Source organism: Populus trichocarpa, chromosome 1 (assembly GCF_000002775.5).
Source record: "Populus trichocarpa isolate Nisqually-1 chromosome 1, P.trichocarpa_v4.1, whole genome shotgun sequence".
Classification (NCBI taxonomy): domain Eukaryota; kingdom Viridiplantae; phylum Streptophyta; class Magnoliopsida; order Malpighiales; family Salicaceae; genus Populus; species Populus trichocarpa.
Genome location: NC_037285.2, coordinates 11,974,134 through 11,992,540, shown reverse-complemented (window position 1 = coordinate 11,992,540; position 18,407 = coordinate 11,974,134). Strand labels below are relative to the sequence as shown.

Sequence of the window (18,407 nt, the reverse complement as noted above, 5' to 3'; positions counted from 1 at the left end):
TTGATTTTTTTGCTCCTTTTTTTTTTCTTTGCCATTAACACATCTTTTATACTACTCTATCTAATAATTTTCTTATTCTTTATTTCTTATTCCTTCATATCCCCTCATTCACTAGAATCTTCTACTAACTTATTTTTGCTTTTTTTAAAATTACCTTTTCTTGCCTCTTTATCTTTAGTTGCTCGGGAAGGGGTTGGAAATTTGTGTTTATTTAAGTTGCTCATTCCTTACTTCATTATCACCTTGCACACTAAAATCTTTTTTTTCTTTATCTTTGATTTTTTATCTTTTAATTTTTTAAAATTCATTAATAAGAATACGATAAGTCAAGTGAAGTGGTAAAAAATAATAAAATTACTTAAAGTTAACCAAATTGCGTTGAAAATGTATTTTTTTTTAAAAATCTTGTGTTTTCTTAAAAATATATTTGAAAATGAGAGGTCAAAAATTGGATTGTGGAAATATGTTTATTCAAGAACAAGGATTGCATTTCATTTTGTTTTTGTGTTAAAAACTTAATTACAATTGACAAGGCAAAATCACCCCATTAAGATCGCACTGTAAAATAGCTTCCTTTTCTGAGTTTTTTTGTCACCCTATTTTCGCCAAACAAGAGGGGAAAAAGAAAATAAAAGAAAAGGGATTTTCCCTTAATTTTCGTTTAATCTTTGAGCGAGCGAGCGATTGGGCTGGGCAGTGTCACAAACAGAGTCGTGAGAGAGAGTAGGTCTGTCCAGCACTTGGAAAACCCCACAGGCCACAAGGCAGCCAACTGTCCTAAGAAACAAACCCCTCTCTGTTTCTCTCGTTGTTTTGTAAGCACCAGCCACAAACACACCCCTTCCCTTGCTCCCTGAACCTTTCTATAAACTCTCTCTAACCATTTCTCTCAGGAGCCTGCCAGTTTTTTCTGTGGTCCCCCCCCCCTCCCCTCTCTCTCTATATATATATATATTGAAGAATAAGAGACGCCAAAACCTGAGAAGAAATGGCGACGATTAACAATATGTCGACCATAATGTGTAGGGATCATCGGATTTTGTCTTCGTCGAGTAAATTGAGTGATGTGTTTATGTTGGAATCAAGGCTTAGAAAGAGATGCTTCTTTCAAAATCCCAACTTTACAGTTAGATCCATGAAAGTCAGGGAGCAGAACCAGACGGCAAACCTGGTCTCTTCTAATGGTCCTTTAACTGCCTCTGTGAGTTCTTCTCATCTTCTTTTAATGTGCGCGCGCACACACACACACACAACACACACACTCTGGTTGGTTTCTGAGATATTGCTGGGAAGCAAAAGAAAGTATTTTATTTAAGTATTCGGAAATATCTTAACTAAACACATGACGGGTATTGTTGTAAGTAGTGCCTTGGAGCCACTAAGCGAGTCTTATTAGTTAGAAGAAAGAAAGAAAAAAAAAGGAAATAGCTTTAAGCTTTCAATACCATTACGAGCAAGGTGATTATGTTTTTATTTATTTTTTCCTCCGATAGAATTACAAATGAAAATCGTTTTTGTGCAACTGGACATATCTCATAAGAGCTCTTCCATGGTCAGGGATTCAATGTCCTTTTAAATTTCTGCTGTTCTCTATTTCATAATTGGTTTTTGTAGGCAATTAGTGTTTTCTCTTGCATTTCAGGATTTTGTTAATCGGTATGAATGTTCTGTTTTAGATAGAAAAGATACTTGTGCTTCCTGGTTTAAGCATTTTTAAATTCTAGACTTGCACAAACCACATGTCAAATGCTCTGTTTTGTAGTTCTGTTTCATTATAAACTCTTGCATATGCCTTTTCCCTTTCGAATGTTTACATTGTACTTGCTTTCCTTTGCAAGTTTGTAACTTGAGATTCTACTGTTTTAGGACAAGGTGAACTCTCCTTTAGAGCTTCTGACCAACAACCAAACTTTGGTGAAGGAAAAGACAGATCCAATCTCTCGAAGGAAAACAAAAATAGTTTGTACAATTGGTCCTTCCACAAGCTCACGTGAAATGATATGGAAACTGGCTGAAGCTGGAATGAACGTGGCCCGCTTAAATATGTCGCATGGAGACCACGCTTCCCACAAGATAACTATTGATCTTGTTAAAGAGTATAATGCACAATCTGATGACAACGTCATTGCCATAATGCTAGACACCAAGGTATATTGGTTTTTAAAAATTTTGACTTAATTCTCTGTCAAGTCTATTCCTTTTCCGTGACTAGTTTTTTGAACAAGACACCCCCCTCCCCCCTCTCAAGTTGTTCAAGGTCAAACACAAATTCAATAAATTCAAGTTTGATCCTTATCTATCCTTGTTTCTGTGGTGAAACTGTTTCATGAAAATTTTCATGAATTATCATATAACACATTCATTTGGTTTTATTTCATTTTTAACCAATGTTAGTGATAGCTAGTGGGTTTCTCTCATTTTTATTATTTACGTTCACCGTGCAATGCATGAGTTTGGATGACCAAGTTTTCTTTGGAATATGTTTTGGGGGGATGCTTTGGAAGAGGTTCAGTGATTGCATGCCAAGCAAGTCTTACATTAAGAAACCGCGTTCCCAAAAAATTCAATTTTTTTTTTTGCTAAAATTTAATATGGTTTGTATGTTTTGGATCGTTTTGATGTGCTGATGTTAAAAATGATTTTTTAAAAATGAAAAAACATCATTTGCATGCATTTCGGCACGAAAAGTTATTTGAAAAGCAACCGCTACCACACTGCCAAATATTGTCATTGTTGCAATCACTCGTCCAACATCCTGCTCAATGTTCTTGCGTACTTCCTATTTAGACCTACAGTACAAATGTCAAAGTTTCAGATTCTTTTATCGGAATGCAGGGTCCTGAGGTTAGAAGTGGAGATGTGCCTCAACCAATTATTCTTGAGGAGGGAAGAGAATTTAATTTCACCATCAAAAGAGGAGTCAGCTCTGAAGACACTGTTAGTGTAAACTACGATGACTTCATAAATGATGTGGAGGTTGGGGACATGATACTGGTGGATGGTAAGTATACATATCTTGCACTGATTTCGATTGATGGTATGTGAGTTACCTGCACTTCTGCACCATCTGATTAAAGGTTTGATGTAATTGGAATCTATAATTCGAAACAAATGAGTTTAAAAACAGAAAGAAGTATGGTATATCACCATGAAAATAAAAATAAAAATAAAAATTTATTCAATTTCTTTTAATATAGTTGATGTACTGTATGTGTTTAGTTTTCCTTTCTGAGAACTTTCTATTCTTGGATAATGGTCAATTTTTATGTATGATGACTATATGGGAATCGTGTTACAACTGCCAAACTATCATGACAACATTTAGTTGAATTGAGGTGTAGCACTATGAATAATTCATCATGATGGAAACAAAGTTATTCTATCAACTCCTTTTGACATCTAGATTTGCCTCTTGGAAGTGTGATTCATTATTTACTGAATAGTAGGTTGATGGCTTCTCTTACAGTATATGTCCGAGTTTCTAGTAATGTATGGTAACACAATAAATTTAATTTCCTTTTCTTTTCTTTTCTTTTTCCTGTCTATATTCACAAAGGGAACGCTCTACTAAATATTGACTGCACTCATAAGTTTCTCTTCTGCTCACAAGACTTGGAAGTGTTATTTTTTGTGACATAGGTGGAATGATGTCATTGGCTGTGAAATCAAAGACAAATGATCTAGTTAAGTGTGTGGTAGTTGATGGTGGAGAACTAAAATCAAGGCGCCATTTAAACGTGCGTGGAAAAAGTGCAACTCTGCCTTCAATTACAGGTCTTATCTGTTCTGATTTCTTATTGTATAACATTGATGATGTGGAGATTTGATTCTCCATTTTTCCTCTGCTATTTTCTGAACACTTTGCTGTGTTTTTGTGTGCTATATGGTCATTATCTACAGACAAAGACTGGGAAGATATCAAATTTGGGGTGGATAACCAAGTTGATTTTTATGCTGTCTCCTTCGTGAAGGATGCGGAAGTGGTTCATGAGCTAAAAGATTATCTCAAAAGTAAAGTTTTTTCTTCATTATAAACACGTCTTAATGTTACAGCTGCATTTGAGAATTCATACCTGTTCAATTTATCTATCTTAACTATTTCAATGCAGGCTGCAATGCTGACATTCATGTGATTGTAAAAATTGAAAGTGCTGACTCCATACCAAATCTTCATTCAATAATTTCCGCATCTGACGGGGTCAGTTTTCAATATTTTTAATGAATTACTACAGATTTTTTATGCCATTATGAAGTCAAGGAAAATAAATTAATTTTTGTGTTTGTAGAGAGTGTTTTCATCAAGGGCTGTTTTTTCCCCCTCAAGTGTGCTTGTGTGTTTTAGTCTTCTTTACAGGAGACTATGATTTTCTGTTCTGTGCCAGGGTGTGCCTTGTGCACACCCCGCGCATGTGTCCACATGCTCATGTGCTAGAGTTCAGGTTATCTATTACGTTGTATCATAATGTTCAGTTCCTGTTTAACTGTCTTTTGTTGCCTTTATAGGCAATGGTTGCTCGTGGAGACCTTGGTGCTGAACTTCCAATAGAGGAAGTCCCTTTATTGCAGGTAATTGAACTGCATGTGACATGTCTAATACTAACTTCCATGGTGCACATAATACATTTGTCAAATTTGGCTATGGGGCTTGATTAGAATGGAAAAGTTTGAGGACTCACCTCTTTCTTGGAGATATTAAGAAGTTACTTCTGAATCTAAGAAAAAAAGATTACACTAGCAATAGCTTAAAATGAATTCTAGAGATCCATCATATGGGTCATTTTTGTAGTTTGTCTACACGCATTTTATTTGGCAGATTTAGTACATGATTTGTTAGGAAGGGTGCGAAGGGATTCATAAAACCAACCCCAACAAGTTTAAAATCGAGGCGTGGTTGTTTTTGTTGTTGTCTAAATACATGTTATTTCTTAGCAAAACCTACTCACCGTGCATGGCTGATCCAACCACGTAAAATTATAGTAGGTGAAATGGCCATGTGTACCTGCATGTAGCCTTGTTAACTGGCAACAACACTTACCCTTTTAATACTTGTCCTGCTTAGAGTTTAATCACAGTACTTGAATTCCTTGTTTAGTCAAAGAGTTTTATGATCATGCAAACAGGAAGACATCATTAGAAGGTGCCACAGTATGCAGAAACCAGTTATTGTAGCGACAAACATGCTGGAAAGCATGATTGATCATCCTACACCAACAAGGGCTGAGGTTTCAGATATAGCAATTGCAGTACGTGAAGGTGCTGATGCAGTCATGCTTTCAGGGGAAACTGCCCATGGAAAGTAAGTGAACATGGTTCATATCAAGTGATTTCACTGCTCATGTCAATTTAATAATATTATGGTGGCAGTCCTTTTGTTGCTTGAACTGGAATAAACTACCGCCCGGTATATTAAAATTGTGAGTTTTGTTGTGAAATTGCCTGTTGTTAGGCCTCTGAGCGTTTTTAAGTATCTGTCTGGTAGAAGTAGAATAGAACATTTCTAACATTTATAATGCATGGCTTGAGTTCCATTCTTGCTTGCATCACCTTTTCCAAGGATTAAATTGATGTTTTGCTTGAAAACTGCGTTGCTTCTTTTTTTAATCTGTCCTTTTCTTCCTCCTTTGTGTTTGATGACACAACAGAAAATGACAACTGGGATATTTTTCTAGCCAGTGGAGATTTGGCTCAAATTTGCGAACTGCTTTGTGTCGCAGGCCTTCCACCATCATAGGATATATGGTCTTACCACTCAGTTGATTTGGCTTTCACCTTCACTGTAGGCATTTCCCATTGGTCTACTATTGCCCATTACTGAGTGCCATCCATTTCCAACCATAGCAATAGTTGCTGATGATCACCATAATCATGTTTCAGTTGACTCAATGTCAGTTGTCTACCATTGCTGGAAACAATCACCAGCCACCTGAATCCCGTCTATAATTATGTGAACATATGATTCTTTTTTACATACAAAAAATTATTTTTAAAACATTTTTTCCATAATTTTTTTTTCAGTCAGTACATTTAATGAGCTTATTGAGTTATAAAATTAGAGATGTTTCCTTCATTGTTTTAAAACTTTTAAGACTCCGATAACACAATATAAGTTTGAGTTTCTTTCTATCTCTTTTAATATCATAGCTCATATTTCATTTAGCTGGTGAGATGAAAGGAATATCAAGATATAATATTCATGATAACTGGGTGAAGTTTCTGTATGGTAACTAACTCAAATTATTTCTCTTTTTCACATAGATTCTTTGGTTAAACTTATGTTAACTTAACTGGTTTAATGGCATGCTCAGGACCATGTTTTTACTTATATCGCTTTTGCAAGTTATGATTTGATTTTTTCAATCTTTCATGCAGAAAAATTTTACTTTGTTTTTGCAGTTGATTTATTATTAATTTTTTTTTGAATTAAGGTATCCTCTTAAAGCTGTTAAAGTCATGCACACAGTGGCATTGAGAACAGAATCAAGTCTGCCAGTAAACACAACAGCACCTACCCACAACGTCTATCAGGTATGCATTATGAGAGCTTGCCATCTAATTCTTGTTCCTCTTATAATACATACAAGTTGTTTGAAAAATAGAATCAGATGTTATGTCAATTTTATATCAGAGCTGTGATGGCTGATGCCAAATTTGGCCGCTGCTGCTACTGTCCACAAGTGACTATTTCTAATTTCCAACTCCTGGTCATATTCATTGTCTGAATACCTCATGGATAATTTTTGCAGAGCCATATGGGTGAAATGTTTGCTTTCCATGCCACAATTATGGCTAACACTCTCAATACACCCATCATCGTCTTCACAAGAACAGGATCCATGGCTATACATTTAAGTCATTTTCGGCCTTCCTCAACAATATTTGCCTTCACAAATGAGTGAGTTCTGAAAGCACTATGAATGCTGTAGTCTTTGTTTCTAATTTATGTTCTTTGAGTCTGTAAATAGAATAAAGGTCCTTTCAAATACAATGTTGTTCAAAGCTTTTACAATGTTAGAAAGCTTGAAATGCCACATGTACATGCTTCCAAATAGATTAACAATAAATGCTTCATGGTGCAAGTAGCAGATAGAAGACTAGTCACACTAACACTGGCAATTTGTTTATAGGGGTGTGATTCTGTTCATCCTTCAGTTTGGTACACTAGTTTTCAGTAATTACTAGATGGTTTTCAATAATTTGCTTATATGGTTTTCAATAACCACTGTACATCCTTCGATTTGTTTGTGCTAATTATTTTTCTCGTGGTTGAAAGCATTTCCTTGGTGCCAATACATTTCCTGTCTTTCTGCCATCATATTAAATAAGTTAGATTGGCTTTGTTGATGATATGCACTGATGATTAGAATATCATTATTTACTACCATTTCATGCTGTGTGTGCTGTCTTTTAGCTTTCATGCCTACCTTTCCTATGATCTGTGCATTGAATCTTTTAGTGACTATCTTGTTGGTGGTGTAAATTAGGATAACTTCTTCATTTCTAACTATTTGCGACATTTTCATGCTTGGCAGAGAAAGGATAAAGCAGAGGCTGGTACTTTATCAGGGTGTCAAGCCAATATATATGCAGTTTTCAGACGACGCAGAGGAGACCTTCTCTCGAGCACTCAAGCTACTATTGGTTAGCGATTCTTCCATCTCTCTTGTTTCTACACTTGGAAAAGCACTTCATGAAATTAATCTTTTCAAATATTTTCCATGCTTTAGAATAAAGGTCAATTGATGGAAGGGCAGCACGTTACCCTTGTCCAAAGTGGAGCACAACCTATCTGGCGTCGAAAATCTACTCATCACATACAAGTTTGCAAGGTCCAGTCCTAATTTTGTAATGATAACGGGTTTTTGTTTGAGCAGCTGAACGTTATTTTATCTTTGTTTAATTACGAGTTTTGTTGTTCCAAGTGTGAACTTGAAAAATCCTAATGAGTTTGAATGCCTCAATGACAATTTTTTTTTGCAAAGATGTTGATGTGGAAAAAATTACTCTACTGATTGGATTAGATTAGATGCTATGAAGATCCCTAAAGTCTAGCAACAATTCTTCTGGTATTTTGAAGTGTTATTTATTTTTGACTTTTTTTGTTGTCGCGTTGTCCAAGTCTTTGTTTATTCATTAGAAATAAAGAGTCCCATTCCAGCTATGCTGTCAACTTGAGTCTTACCTTCTCAGTTGTCTATCCTTGCTTATTCTCGCCTAGACTTGTGGGTATTATAACTGAAGTTCTGCACAGGTATCTTTATCTAGCCTTAGTTTATCCTAATGAGGTTTACTTTTCTGACCACTAATGTATTGTTTTTTGCTTTTATCTGAATCAGTCTCACTTTAACATGATTTCACCATAATGTTCTTTTCGGACCCTCTATTTCAGAACAGATACGTTGTATTTGTTTTGCCTTGATGTTGGCTCTTATCTGTCTTATTCCATTACTAATTAGTAAAAAACGTAACACTATAATAGTGGAAAGATTTTGTGTTAGTGGCTGGGGCTATAATATTGGTATAAATTGACAGCCCGATATCTGAGTGGAAATCCGTGATCATCCTCCACTGTTGTCATGGCCCTTCATGATCTACCAAGGTCCTTTTGTTAGGACGCGACAATCTCAGCGTCATTCTCGGCCACCCTGGGACTTCAATTGTTGTTCTTTGAGCCAGCAATGTATTCAAAGTCAAGTATTTAGAGTGTTCCTAAGGAGACCACCCTGATGGTCAAGACCTGGGTTTCTACTAAGAGGCATTAGGTTTAAACCATGGGAGGGGTGTATGTGTCTCGTGACCCAAAAACCAAAAAGAACTCTTGATTGAGAAGAGCAGCCCCTTTTTTTACCTTTCCAGACACTGAGAGTTCGCATCAACTCTCTCTGCCTGAAGACATCAGAATCAAGATACTTGCCATATGATTAGCTGAATAAAATCCACGATGCATTTGTGGACCTCTCTTTAGAATAACAAAACCCTTAGTGGAGTCAATTCTGTTTTGATAACCAGAAGGTTTCCATCACCCCCCTCTCATTTTATACCCCATGAATTTCTCTAGACCATAAAAACATAAAAGCTCTGTCAGAATTAAGAGCCACCAGGACATCTCTGAAACCTTACCCCTCGTAACTCCAGCTTCTGTATACTGTTTACTCTCCGTTTTATACCCTCATCAGAGAATCTTTAATAAGTACCTTACCAGTGAAACAAGTCGTGACAAATAATCGAACTGCTGTCACCAGAATTACCGTGCGCACTGTATAACAGCGCATAGGACTTGGATCTTTTTTTTACTTTTTTGGATTTTATTCAGATCCTCCTGAGTGCTCTTGCTCCCTTAAAACCAAAACCAATCTACACTTGAAACCTAGTAGGCAGAGTGAGGTTTTATGATAACTGACCTGTATATCTTACAATGCTTTACCAGCTTTACCTCTTGCGAGCAGTTTCAAATAAGTTTCACTTGGTTGGCGTCTGTCCAAGTTTGGTGTCCAAATCTAATTGGTCGTTGTAATTATAGAATTAATGCTTGCATGAGCACGAGAAAATTGCTGTAGAATTAGTGAAGCAAGCAGGAATTACGTTGTCTTATCTGCCCCAGGAAGGATGACTTTGTAGTCCAAGTGCTGGTGGTTTGCGTGAAGGGGCTTGAGAAGTGCAAATTTGGAGAGAAGATATACTGCTCCTATTATTGTCAAACACAACTAAATATATAATAGGAAATCATTCTAGAAAGACAGCCATTAAACCAACTCATTTTACATAAAATTCAATACAAACTGATGTTAGTTCCATGGCTTGCAATAGAACCAACAGGTTAGAATGAGGTAACTTGAACCAAAAGCTGCCCGCCTCATTATACTCATTTCTACTTAACCTAACTTCAGAAACAGAGTGAAAGGGGAGTTAGATGTTGCAGAAACTGAGACAAATGGGTGTCATGGGAGCTCAGCGAAAAGGTCGTGTACTCCCCTTTATACCCACCTTTTCCTTTGATACAGGAACTTTCTGCAAAATGTTAACGGTCACCCCAATCCCTCCCTCTTATATATATATATATATATATATATATGTATGTATATATGCTGGTACCATAAGCATTAACATTTTTCCGTGGGACATTTTATTAAGTACATCAGACTCTGAAGTTCTCTTCCTGATCATTCAGCTCGCATTTTCCTTCCAGTTGGATAGACTTGTACCACCTAGCACATGCTATATACACAACTAGGTCTATAGTTGTCAAGGTTGCTAAGAGGAAGTAAAACCTATCCAGGTGACCTTTGTTCAGATTTCCGGGGATCCATCCGGGCATGTGATCCTCAGTCGAGATCTTCATAACCATAGTCACAAGCAAGCTACTCACGTAATTCCCTAGCGAGATAGATGTCATACAAAGTGCACTTCCGAAGCTCTTTAATCCATCAGGAGTTTGTGCATTAAAGAACTCCAGTTGACCAACATACATGAAAACTTCAGAAGCTCCAATAAGTGCATACTGAGGAACTTGCCAGAAGATGCTCATAGAGCTTGAGCCTTCACAGTGTGTGCAGTCTTTTCTTGCATACCTGAGTCTATAACACTCCACAAGCCCAGCCGAAATCATTGCCACTATTGCTATCACAAGGCCAACACCCATTCTTTGAAGTTCAGTTAGTCCTTTTGAACCCGTCTTTTTAACTCTGCTTACAAGTGGATCAAGAACTCGCCGATATAGGAAAATGAAAAACGCAACACTTAGAATATCGAAGCTAGACATGCTGGCAGGAGGGATTTTGAAGTTTGATACTGTAGTTTTCATTGCAGCACCCTGCTCAACAAACAGAGAGGCCATCTGTGTGAAAACCACTGAATAGATTATGGTGCAGAGCCAAATTGGGAGTAGTCTCAGTATGCATTTAACTTCTTCTACTTGTGTAATTGGGCACAGACGCCATGGGTTGCGACAGCCCCGCTTTTGATCATCAATATCTCTTGAAGAGATGAAAGCTGCTCTATCCAAGAACCTAAAATAATACGTGGATGAACACGGGTTAGCATTGTTATTGATCAAAAGGAACTTGCAATGCTTGTTTCACGGAATCTAAGATACCCAGTTTGTCGAATCGCGATAAACTGGATAAAATTGATTCCTATACATAACGTGCAATGGATGTCAAACTATCCAAGCAATCTAATTTTTTTTCTGTAGTGAGGATTATCAGTTCTGTAGAATTTGAATAAATTAAGTTTATGAGTCCGTGACCTATCTCTCAATACTTACTTGAATCCATCAGTGTGGAGAATCTTTCTGTTGCCATTCATCGAGCAATCTTTTGCATGGACATTATACAGCTCCTCCTCTCCATCTCGTGGCATCTCGAGCTTCCATTTCTTCATTGCAGCGATGATGACTTGGCAGAACCTGGAGAGAGGGTTACCACTTGGTTTGAAGTGCCGGTATCTAGATGTTCCTCCTAGAAACAAGACCAATGCTGCAAAGGCAGAACCTGCAGACGCCCAGAATCCTAGTGCCCACACCCCTTCATCCTCAAAATACCCCAATATTGTGTTGGAAAAGAGGGAACCGAGGTTCAAGGCCAGGTAGAAGTAGCTAAAAAATGCAACCTTGGAATGTCCTTCCCTGGGGTCCTCTTCATCAAACTGATCAGCCCCAAATGTAGCAATGTTAGGTTGATACCCTCCATTTCCTAGAGCAACGAGGTAAATGGAGAGGTAAAACAATGAAACTTCCATGCTTGAATGGGATCCACATGGAGTCAGCTCATTCCCACATCCTTTTGGTCTGATTAAGAAAAGGTATGACGAGAGTGATAGGATTACTAGGCCCTGCCAATTAAGACACAAAAGAAGCAATTAGAACATGTATACAATTAGATCGCAGTACCTATACACTGCGTAATGTTTTAGATGTTAGTTTTCGAAAGCAGATTCGCTGAAGTTCACTCGATTAATTACATGCACAACTTAATGGATTAAAAGCTCACTGTACAAATCTTCCTGTAAATTTTGAGGCGAAATATGCAAAGCTATACTTGAATGCAAAATGTATTAGAGAAGATTCGGAGTCAAAGTAACTTACTATGACAAAGATGACCTGAAAAATTGCACAGGTTTTGTATCTTCCCCAGTAGGAATCGCTGAGGAAAGCACCAACAAGAGAGAAGATGTAGACGGTCCCGGTCCATTTGCTAACGTTATTAGCAGCATCGGCATTGCTTTGTTGCAAAACCCTTGTCAGGAACAGAACTAAGTTCACACCAACACCAAAGAATGCAAGTGTTGCTAGACCTTGGTTCACTGGGATTCATAGAACAGAAACAAACACAGAATTCAAAGTTTAGAGGCTTTATTTTGTAGGGATTCTAAACCAGATAACTACAGGTACAAGATCTTAAACGTTTGCTTCAATGACAACTTTAATGGATTAATCAATAATAACATCGAGTGGAAACATTTGTAGAGCGGGCTAGATTGCTGATGGATTAAGGTTATACTACATAGCAAAGTTCTACAGAGTATAATGCAGGTTTTGCGTATTTCCTTCATCACCTTCCATTTCTGCAGAAAGTAAAAGAAAGAGCCCTGTAACAACTAATTAATTTACGGTTTCTGTTTTTTGTTTTGTTTTGTTTTCAAATTATATATTAATAATAATAATAATAATAATAATAATAACCAGTATCACAATTTTTGTAAACCATTTGTTAGGTTTTGAGAAATTCTGTAACTCGTTGTTGGTTTTTTACTTTCTTTAATTAGTAAATTAAGTTGAGAAAAGATCATATCTCATCGTATTTCTAATTAATGACTAGAGCTGGAGAACTCCTCGACCATGTAGTTTAATGGGTACCTATATTTTTCCTCTAGCAGGAAGGAACTCCAGTAAGCAGGGCTTATAGCTAATGTTGTCTTTTTGTTATTAAACTGTGTTTGAAAATATATAGGTTCAAACTGTATTTCTTGAAAAATTGAGTTTTTAATCAAAGTAAAATAAAATAAAATGAATGGGACATTTTTTTTTAAATGGGATTTGGATAGCATAATTAGGCTAAATGGACCTCCCTAGCAAAAAAAAAAAAAAATAAAAATAAAAAAATCCCAGCCAGCTGAACTATATCTCACCAAAGTTTCGTACCGACAGAGAGTGGTGTGCCTAGAAAACAAATTGGGTGACTAAAATCAATCAATCTGGAAGATCGAAACGTCCCATCGACAATATTCTTGTCATATGCTCTACCAGCTACTGAATTTAACGGTAACAATCATTTCCCATTAATTATACTCACACACCTCCTTCACCATTCATGTGCTGGGGAAGTTCATATTTAGCAAAATGACAAGCACGTTAGAACTTGATATTTTTGTACCTCCTTCGTATAAAAGAGTGACAAAGATCTCTGCAAGAATTAATTTCAAGTACATCAAGCGACTTCAACCACGTATTTCACATCTAACTTGCCTTAGAAACTTCTTTCTAATTGCTTCTTCCACAGTCCCCCTATTGCTGAATTTTAATTCCTTTAGGCCAACTAGTGGGAGTTTTAACTTTAATGGGTGTAAAGCGAGAGAAACAGGAATTGATTGCGGCCCTTCGCTTTATCTCTCTACCCTTCATTATCTAATTACAAAGAAAATTCCTTTCTTTCATTTTTTTTCCTGCTTGTTGAGTGTCATGATCTCCGTAGATGACAAAAGTGATGACCTTTTGCCTAAGACGATGACAGGATTTTCTGCGGCTGACCTAAACAAATCATGATCAATAATCAGGCTAATGTTTTTATTATTATTATTACTACCAGTCACTCCTGGAAACTTATGGCTGTAAAAACTAAGGTGAGTAGCTTATAATCGTCTGCCGAGTTACATCTAGCAGTAAGTCCAAGATGATCACTTGAATTCAGGATAATTATGCAGTCTATATGCATGCATGCATGCATGCGCATGGCCATGGGCATATATGGGCCTGCAACATGTATCGTGCTGAGATCAGGGTTTTTTTTTCTGGGTGGTAAAAGACACGTGGCAGAAACCCAGACCATGCAAAAGAAGTAGACATAGTTACGTGCCAGGTAAGATTTTAATGCATGCTTTCCTCACCCCCACTTTCCATGGTGTCGTATAGTAGTCCTGGAAATTGGTCGCTAACTGGCAAACTCAGAAAAGAAAAGAGTTCCTTCCCGTGCTGTCTCTATCCCTCTCTAAAACTCTAGTGGATTTTTTCTTGTTCCTATCCATATCTAACCTAGCTATGTCTTGCTGTTTGCATTTATAGGCTGCCTGAAGGCCAGCACGTAGCCAGAGTCCAACACCTGTTTTCCATTTCAGTGCTCCTCCTTACACGTTCATCACTTATCTTTATCGTCTTTTCCAAGACTGGAAATTGTATACTGCTAGCAAAGAAGAAAGGAGCATGTGCTTATCATTACAACCCATCTCTCTCTTCTTTTTCCCAAAGAAATTTGGTGAATCAAAAGGAGGGCTTGAATATTTACAAGAACATATTTTTTTCTCAGCAATTTCTTCATATAAAATAAACATGTACATGATACATACACGTATATTTGGGTGGATAGATCATTGGATATATTCCCTAGTGCGTTAGGACCAAGCAATGAATATAGATCGATGTGATGATATGACATATACCACAACATGCACCCATAATACTAGGAGTTTGGATTTTGGGCCCATGAATTTCTAGCCAGAAAAATAACATATACAGTACCTGTGACAATGACCATTTAAAGTAATCGACAGGGCTACTGGTATTTAGAAAAGAGTGCAGAGCTGGGAGATATTTCTAAAGAGAAGATCAACCACAGAAAAACTAAGCAGTATACTCACAGTGAAAAATATTATTTTTGGTCATCTTTAATTATTTTATGCTAGTTAGGATTTGAACTTACAAAGTATAATAATTCCAGCAACCCATTGCCCAGATTTGTCTTTGATAGCAGGACGACCATGCCAATCAACTGTTCCATCAAAAGTGCATTCTTCTCGTCCCTCTTTGAACTTACCCTGCATATGTACATTTTCATCCCATTGTTATCCAGCTAGTAAATTCGTCTTCAGGACCAAAAAGAAAAACCAATACTAGTAATTAAAAAGTATAATCATAACCGCACAACATCAATTATAATGTCTGTGTTTCATGGCTCGCAGTTTGGTTTAAGCCAGCCAAGAAATGGGAAAAAGAGAGGGGAAAAGCTCTTATATAAATTAAAATCATCTCTGCGTACGTAGAGGGGAAAAAAAAAAGGAGGAGGAGGAGGAGCAGCATATCAAAAAAGATATATGAAGAGATCGAAGAGAACAGCTAGAAGCTTTCAACTAACCTCCTTACAAACCTCCAAACAAGCCATTAATGATGCTGACAAGAGAGAGCTGTTTAGATAAAATGCTTGACAAGAAAAGAGGAAGGTGTTTTGTGTCGGCAATGAGAAAATTAACAAAGACGAAGAGAAGGCAGGTTGGGAGTGAATGAGAAGAGGCAGGGGTGTATAAATAGAGAGTGAGCGGGGTGGTATGAACGGTGTAGATTTTAGAGGACAGAAGGAGGGGTCACCCACAGGAAAATAAATTTTATCGGGAATAACTAATGATTTACAATTAGATATTTTTCAGGATTTATTTTTTTAAAATAAATATAAAAGTTTTTTTTTATAAAATCTACAAATCTTAAAAAATAATAAATATATCTCCACTTAAAATTTTTCTATTTTAATTGTATCTCTTTATTTTATTAAAACAAATTTTATAAAATAACTAATAAAATATCATTAATTATTTCTTAAATATAATGAAATTACTTGTGATCTATACAAGTTATATCAATAAAATTAATGTTTATGTAATCGTATATATGTAATATGCAATTTGTTTCAACTGAGTTCAATTAAGAAAATTATAGTTTTGAAACTCGGTCCAGCCCGGCAAGTTGACCTGAGATCTGGAGCTGGAACCGGGCTGAGTTGAAAAAAAAATAGAGAAAAAAAAACCGGGTGTGATCCAGTTGACCCCGTGACTTGGCAAGACCCGGTCAAAAACCCAGTTGCAATCCGTTGATTTTTATTTTTGTTTTTACTAAAACAATATTATTTTGATTTTAAAAAAAAAATTGACCTGGACTTTCAACCGGACCGGTCTAAAAACTATGAAGAAAATGATCCCTTTTATAATCTTCCCTTTATATTTGTTTTTGTAATATATAATTTGTTTCAATTGAGAAAAAGATTCGCCTTTTTGTGTGTTTTTTTTTATAAAATTTTTCGCTGTACTTTTTCTCTCTCACTCCCTAATCTCTCCCCTTTTCTGTTGCGTGTCCCTTTTTGAAATTTACTAGCGGTAATTATGGCATTATAATTATATTATATTACAATTCCTTTTAGTGGCAAAAAAAGACAAATCCATTGTGGATTCTTACGTGCACCCACGGTGCATTTTCTATTAGAACCTTAAATTTCTTAAATTAGATTATTCAACTTTATTGCTTTGTAATTTTATCTAATATAATTTTATATGCTAAGATTTTTTTTTGCTCAATTTGCTTGCTTTTACATATGCAAAGTATCAAAGAATATTCAACATATTAGATTAAAGATTGATATTACAAAATAAAATTTTAGATTATAATTAAAAAAACATAAAAAAACAAGAACCAAATTTTACAAAAACATAGCCCTTCCATTTTCATTGTTCAAAAAGCATGAAAAACTTCAATTTGGTCCATGGATTTTTAATTTGTGTATATTTGATCCATGTTATTTTAGCTTTTTATGTTTCACCCTCAACATTTATTTTTATCCCATTTTAGCTTCTAAATGTTAATAAAAAGGAAGAAAGTCATTGAAATAGATGGAGGGGAGAAAATATTTCACTATTCATATTCTGGTCATGAAAGACAAATCTTGGTGTCAATTTATTTATTTTAGAGAGGAAAGTTCAATATAGGTGATTTTATCTTTCAAACATGTTGGAAAAGATAGATCATGATCTATGATTTTTTTTCCTGATTGATTTATGGTTTTTTAAACTATTTAAATGGTGATTTAAGAATGAAAATGGCTTTATAGAGGTTTTTAACAGAGTTTTTAAACCCGGCCCAGTTCAAGGCTAGGGTTCCGGGTTTTGACCGAGTCACTGGGTCGTCCGGGTTAATTCTGATTTTTTTAAAAATCAAAACGACGTCGTTTTAGTAAAAAAACAAAAGTCAACGGGTTGGAACCAAGTTTTTGATCGGGTCTTGTCGGGTCAATCGAGTCGCTGAGTCACCCCAAGTTTTGACTTTTCCTATTTTTTCTTAAACCCGATCCAGTTCCAACCCCGGGTCAGCTGGGTCTCGGGTCGACCTACCGGGCTGGGTTCTAAAAATATAATTTTTAAAATAATTTTAATTTAAAACGAGTTAAAAATTAGGTTTTTTGGGTCTTGAACCTTGGACCTAAACTTTTGGTGGTCAAAATCTGAATTAGAAGGCAATGCGTTCTATTTATTCTCTTAAAAAAAAAAATGACACAGCACCCATTTATTTTTTTAAAATATAAAAAATTAGGTATGTGGGCCTAGCCTTTCAGGTCCATGCATGCGTAAGTCTTTTTTTTAGACTAAGTATGTGACCCGTCTTTCTAGGCTCAAGGCACATGTGGTTTTTTTTGTTAAATAAATTTTAATCTTTTTTTCTTTAAAAAATTTAGAATAAAATTATCTTTAAATAAATTTTTAAAATTATATTTAAATAATTATCCAATTACAACAAAGTTTTCAATAAATTAGAGCTTTATGGTAAGATTAACAATATATTATATTGTTCATTAAATTTAAATATTGTTCATTGAATATAGAATAAAATATTTATTTTGTTATTTTTTTATTGTAAGTTATTTATATAATTCTCTAAAATTTTATTATATATATATATATATATATAGGTTAATTAATGGTACATTTTAGTTTTATATTTTTTACACCTTTGACAAGAGATATCGTGCCTATATTACATCATTATTTTATCTGAAAGATATATCGTCATCGCATCTATATCGAGGCTAAAGCTTTTGATCTTCTTAAAGATAGCTGTGATCGTGTATAAAGCTTAAATAGGACACCAATTAAAAATTATAATAGATGAACTCACTTATTTTTATGAAAAGCATTATTTTTTTAATATTATAATCATTAAAACAAGTTTTGATTAAAAAATATAAAACTCACAAATCTATTATTCTAACGCCCTAAATGAATATATATATATTCACAAGTCTTTCCAGAATGCTTTTTATGATTTTTTTTATCATATTTATCACTATTTGATATCGTGGTTTAGGCATTCTAATACCATATAAAATATTCATCTCAACTTAAAAATTAAAAATTTAAGTTAGATAAATTCTTAAAAATAATTTTAT

General features: G+C 35.4%; 2 protein-coding genes across 2 annotated transcripts; one reads left to right on the top strand and one right to left on the bottom strand.

Moving 5' to 3' along the window:
• Window positions 1-743: 743 nt before the first annotated feature.
• Window positions 744-7,978, top strand: LOC7496010 (pyruvate kinase isozyme G, chloroplastic). Its single transcript, XM_024600840.2, has 12 exons — window positions 744-1,201; window positions 1,867-2,148; window positions 2,836-3,001; window positions 3,640-3,774; window positions 3,901-4,011; window positions 4,110-4,198; window positions 4,504-4,566; window positions 5,121-5,296; window positions 6,426-6,525; window positions 6,744-6,892; window positions 7,530-7,638; window positions 7,725-7,978. The coding sequence occupies exons 1-12, from the start codon at window positions 989-991 to the stop codon at window positions 7,836-7,838; spliced, it is 1,707 nt and encodes a 568-aa protein (XP_024456608.1). The 5' UTR covers window positions 744-988; the 3' UTR covers window positions 7,839-7,978.
• Window positions 7,979-9,723: 1,745 nt separating this feature from the next.
• Window positions 9,724-15,497, bottom strand: LOC18094195 (protein NRT1/ PTR FAMILY 7.3). Its single transcript, XM_006368372.3, has 5 exons — window positions 15,339-15,497; window positions 14,907-15,021; window positions 12,080-12,297; window positions 11,261-11,826; window positions 9,724-11,003 (listed from the first exon to the last, which is right to left on the bottom strand). The coding sequence occupies exons 1-5, from the start codon at window positions 15,363-15,365 to the stop codon at window positions 10,133-10,135; spliced, it is 1,797 nt and encodes a 598-aa protein (XP_006368434.1). The 5' UTR covers window positions 15,366-15,497; the 3' UTR covers window positions 9,724-10,132.
• Between the last annotated feature and the right edge of the window lie 2,910 nt (window positions 15,498-18,407).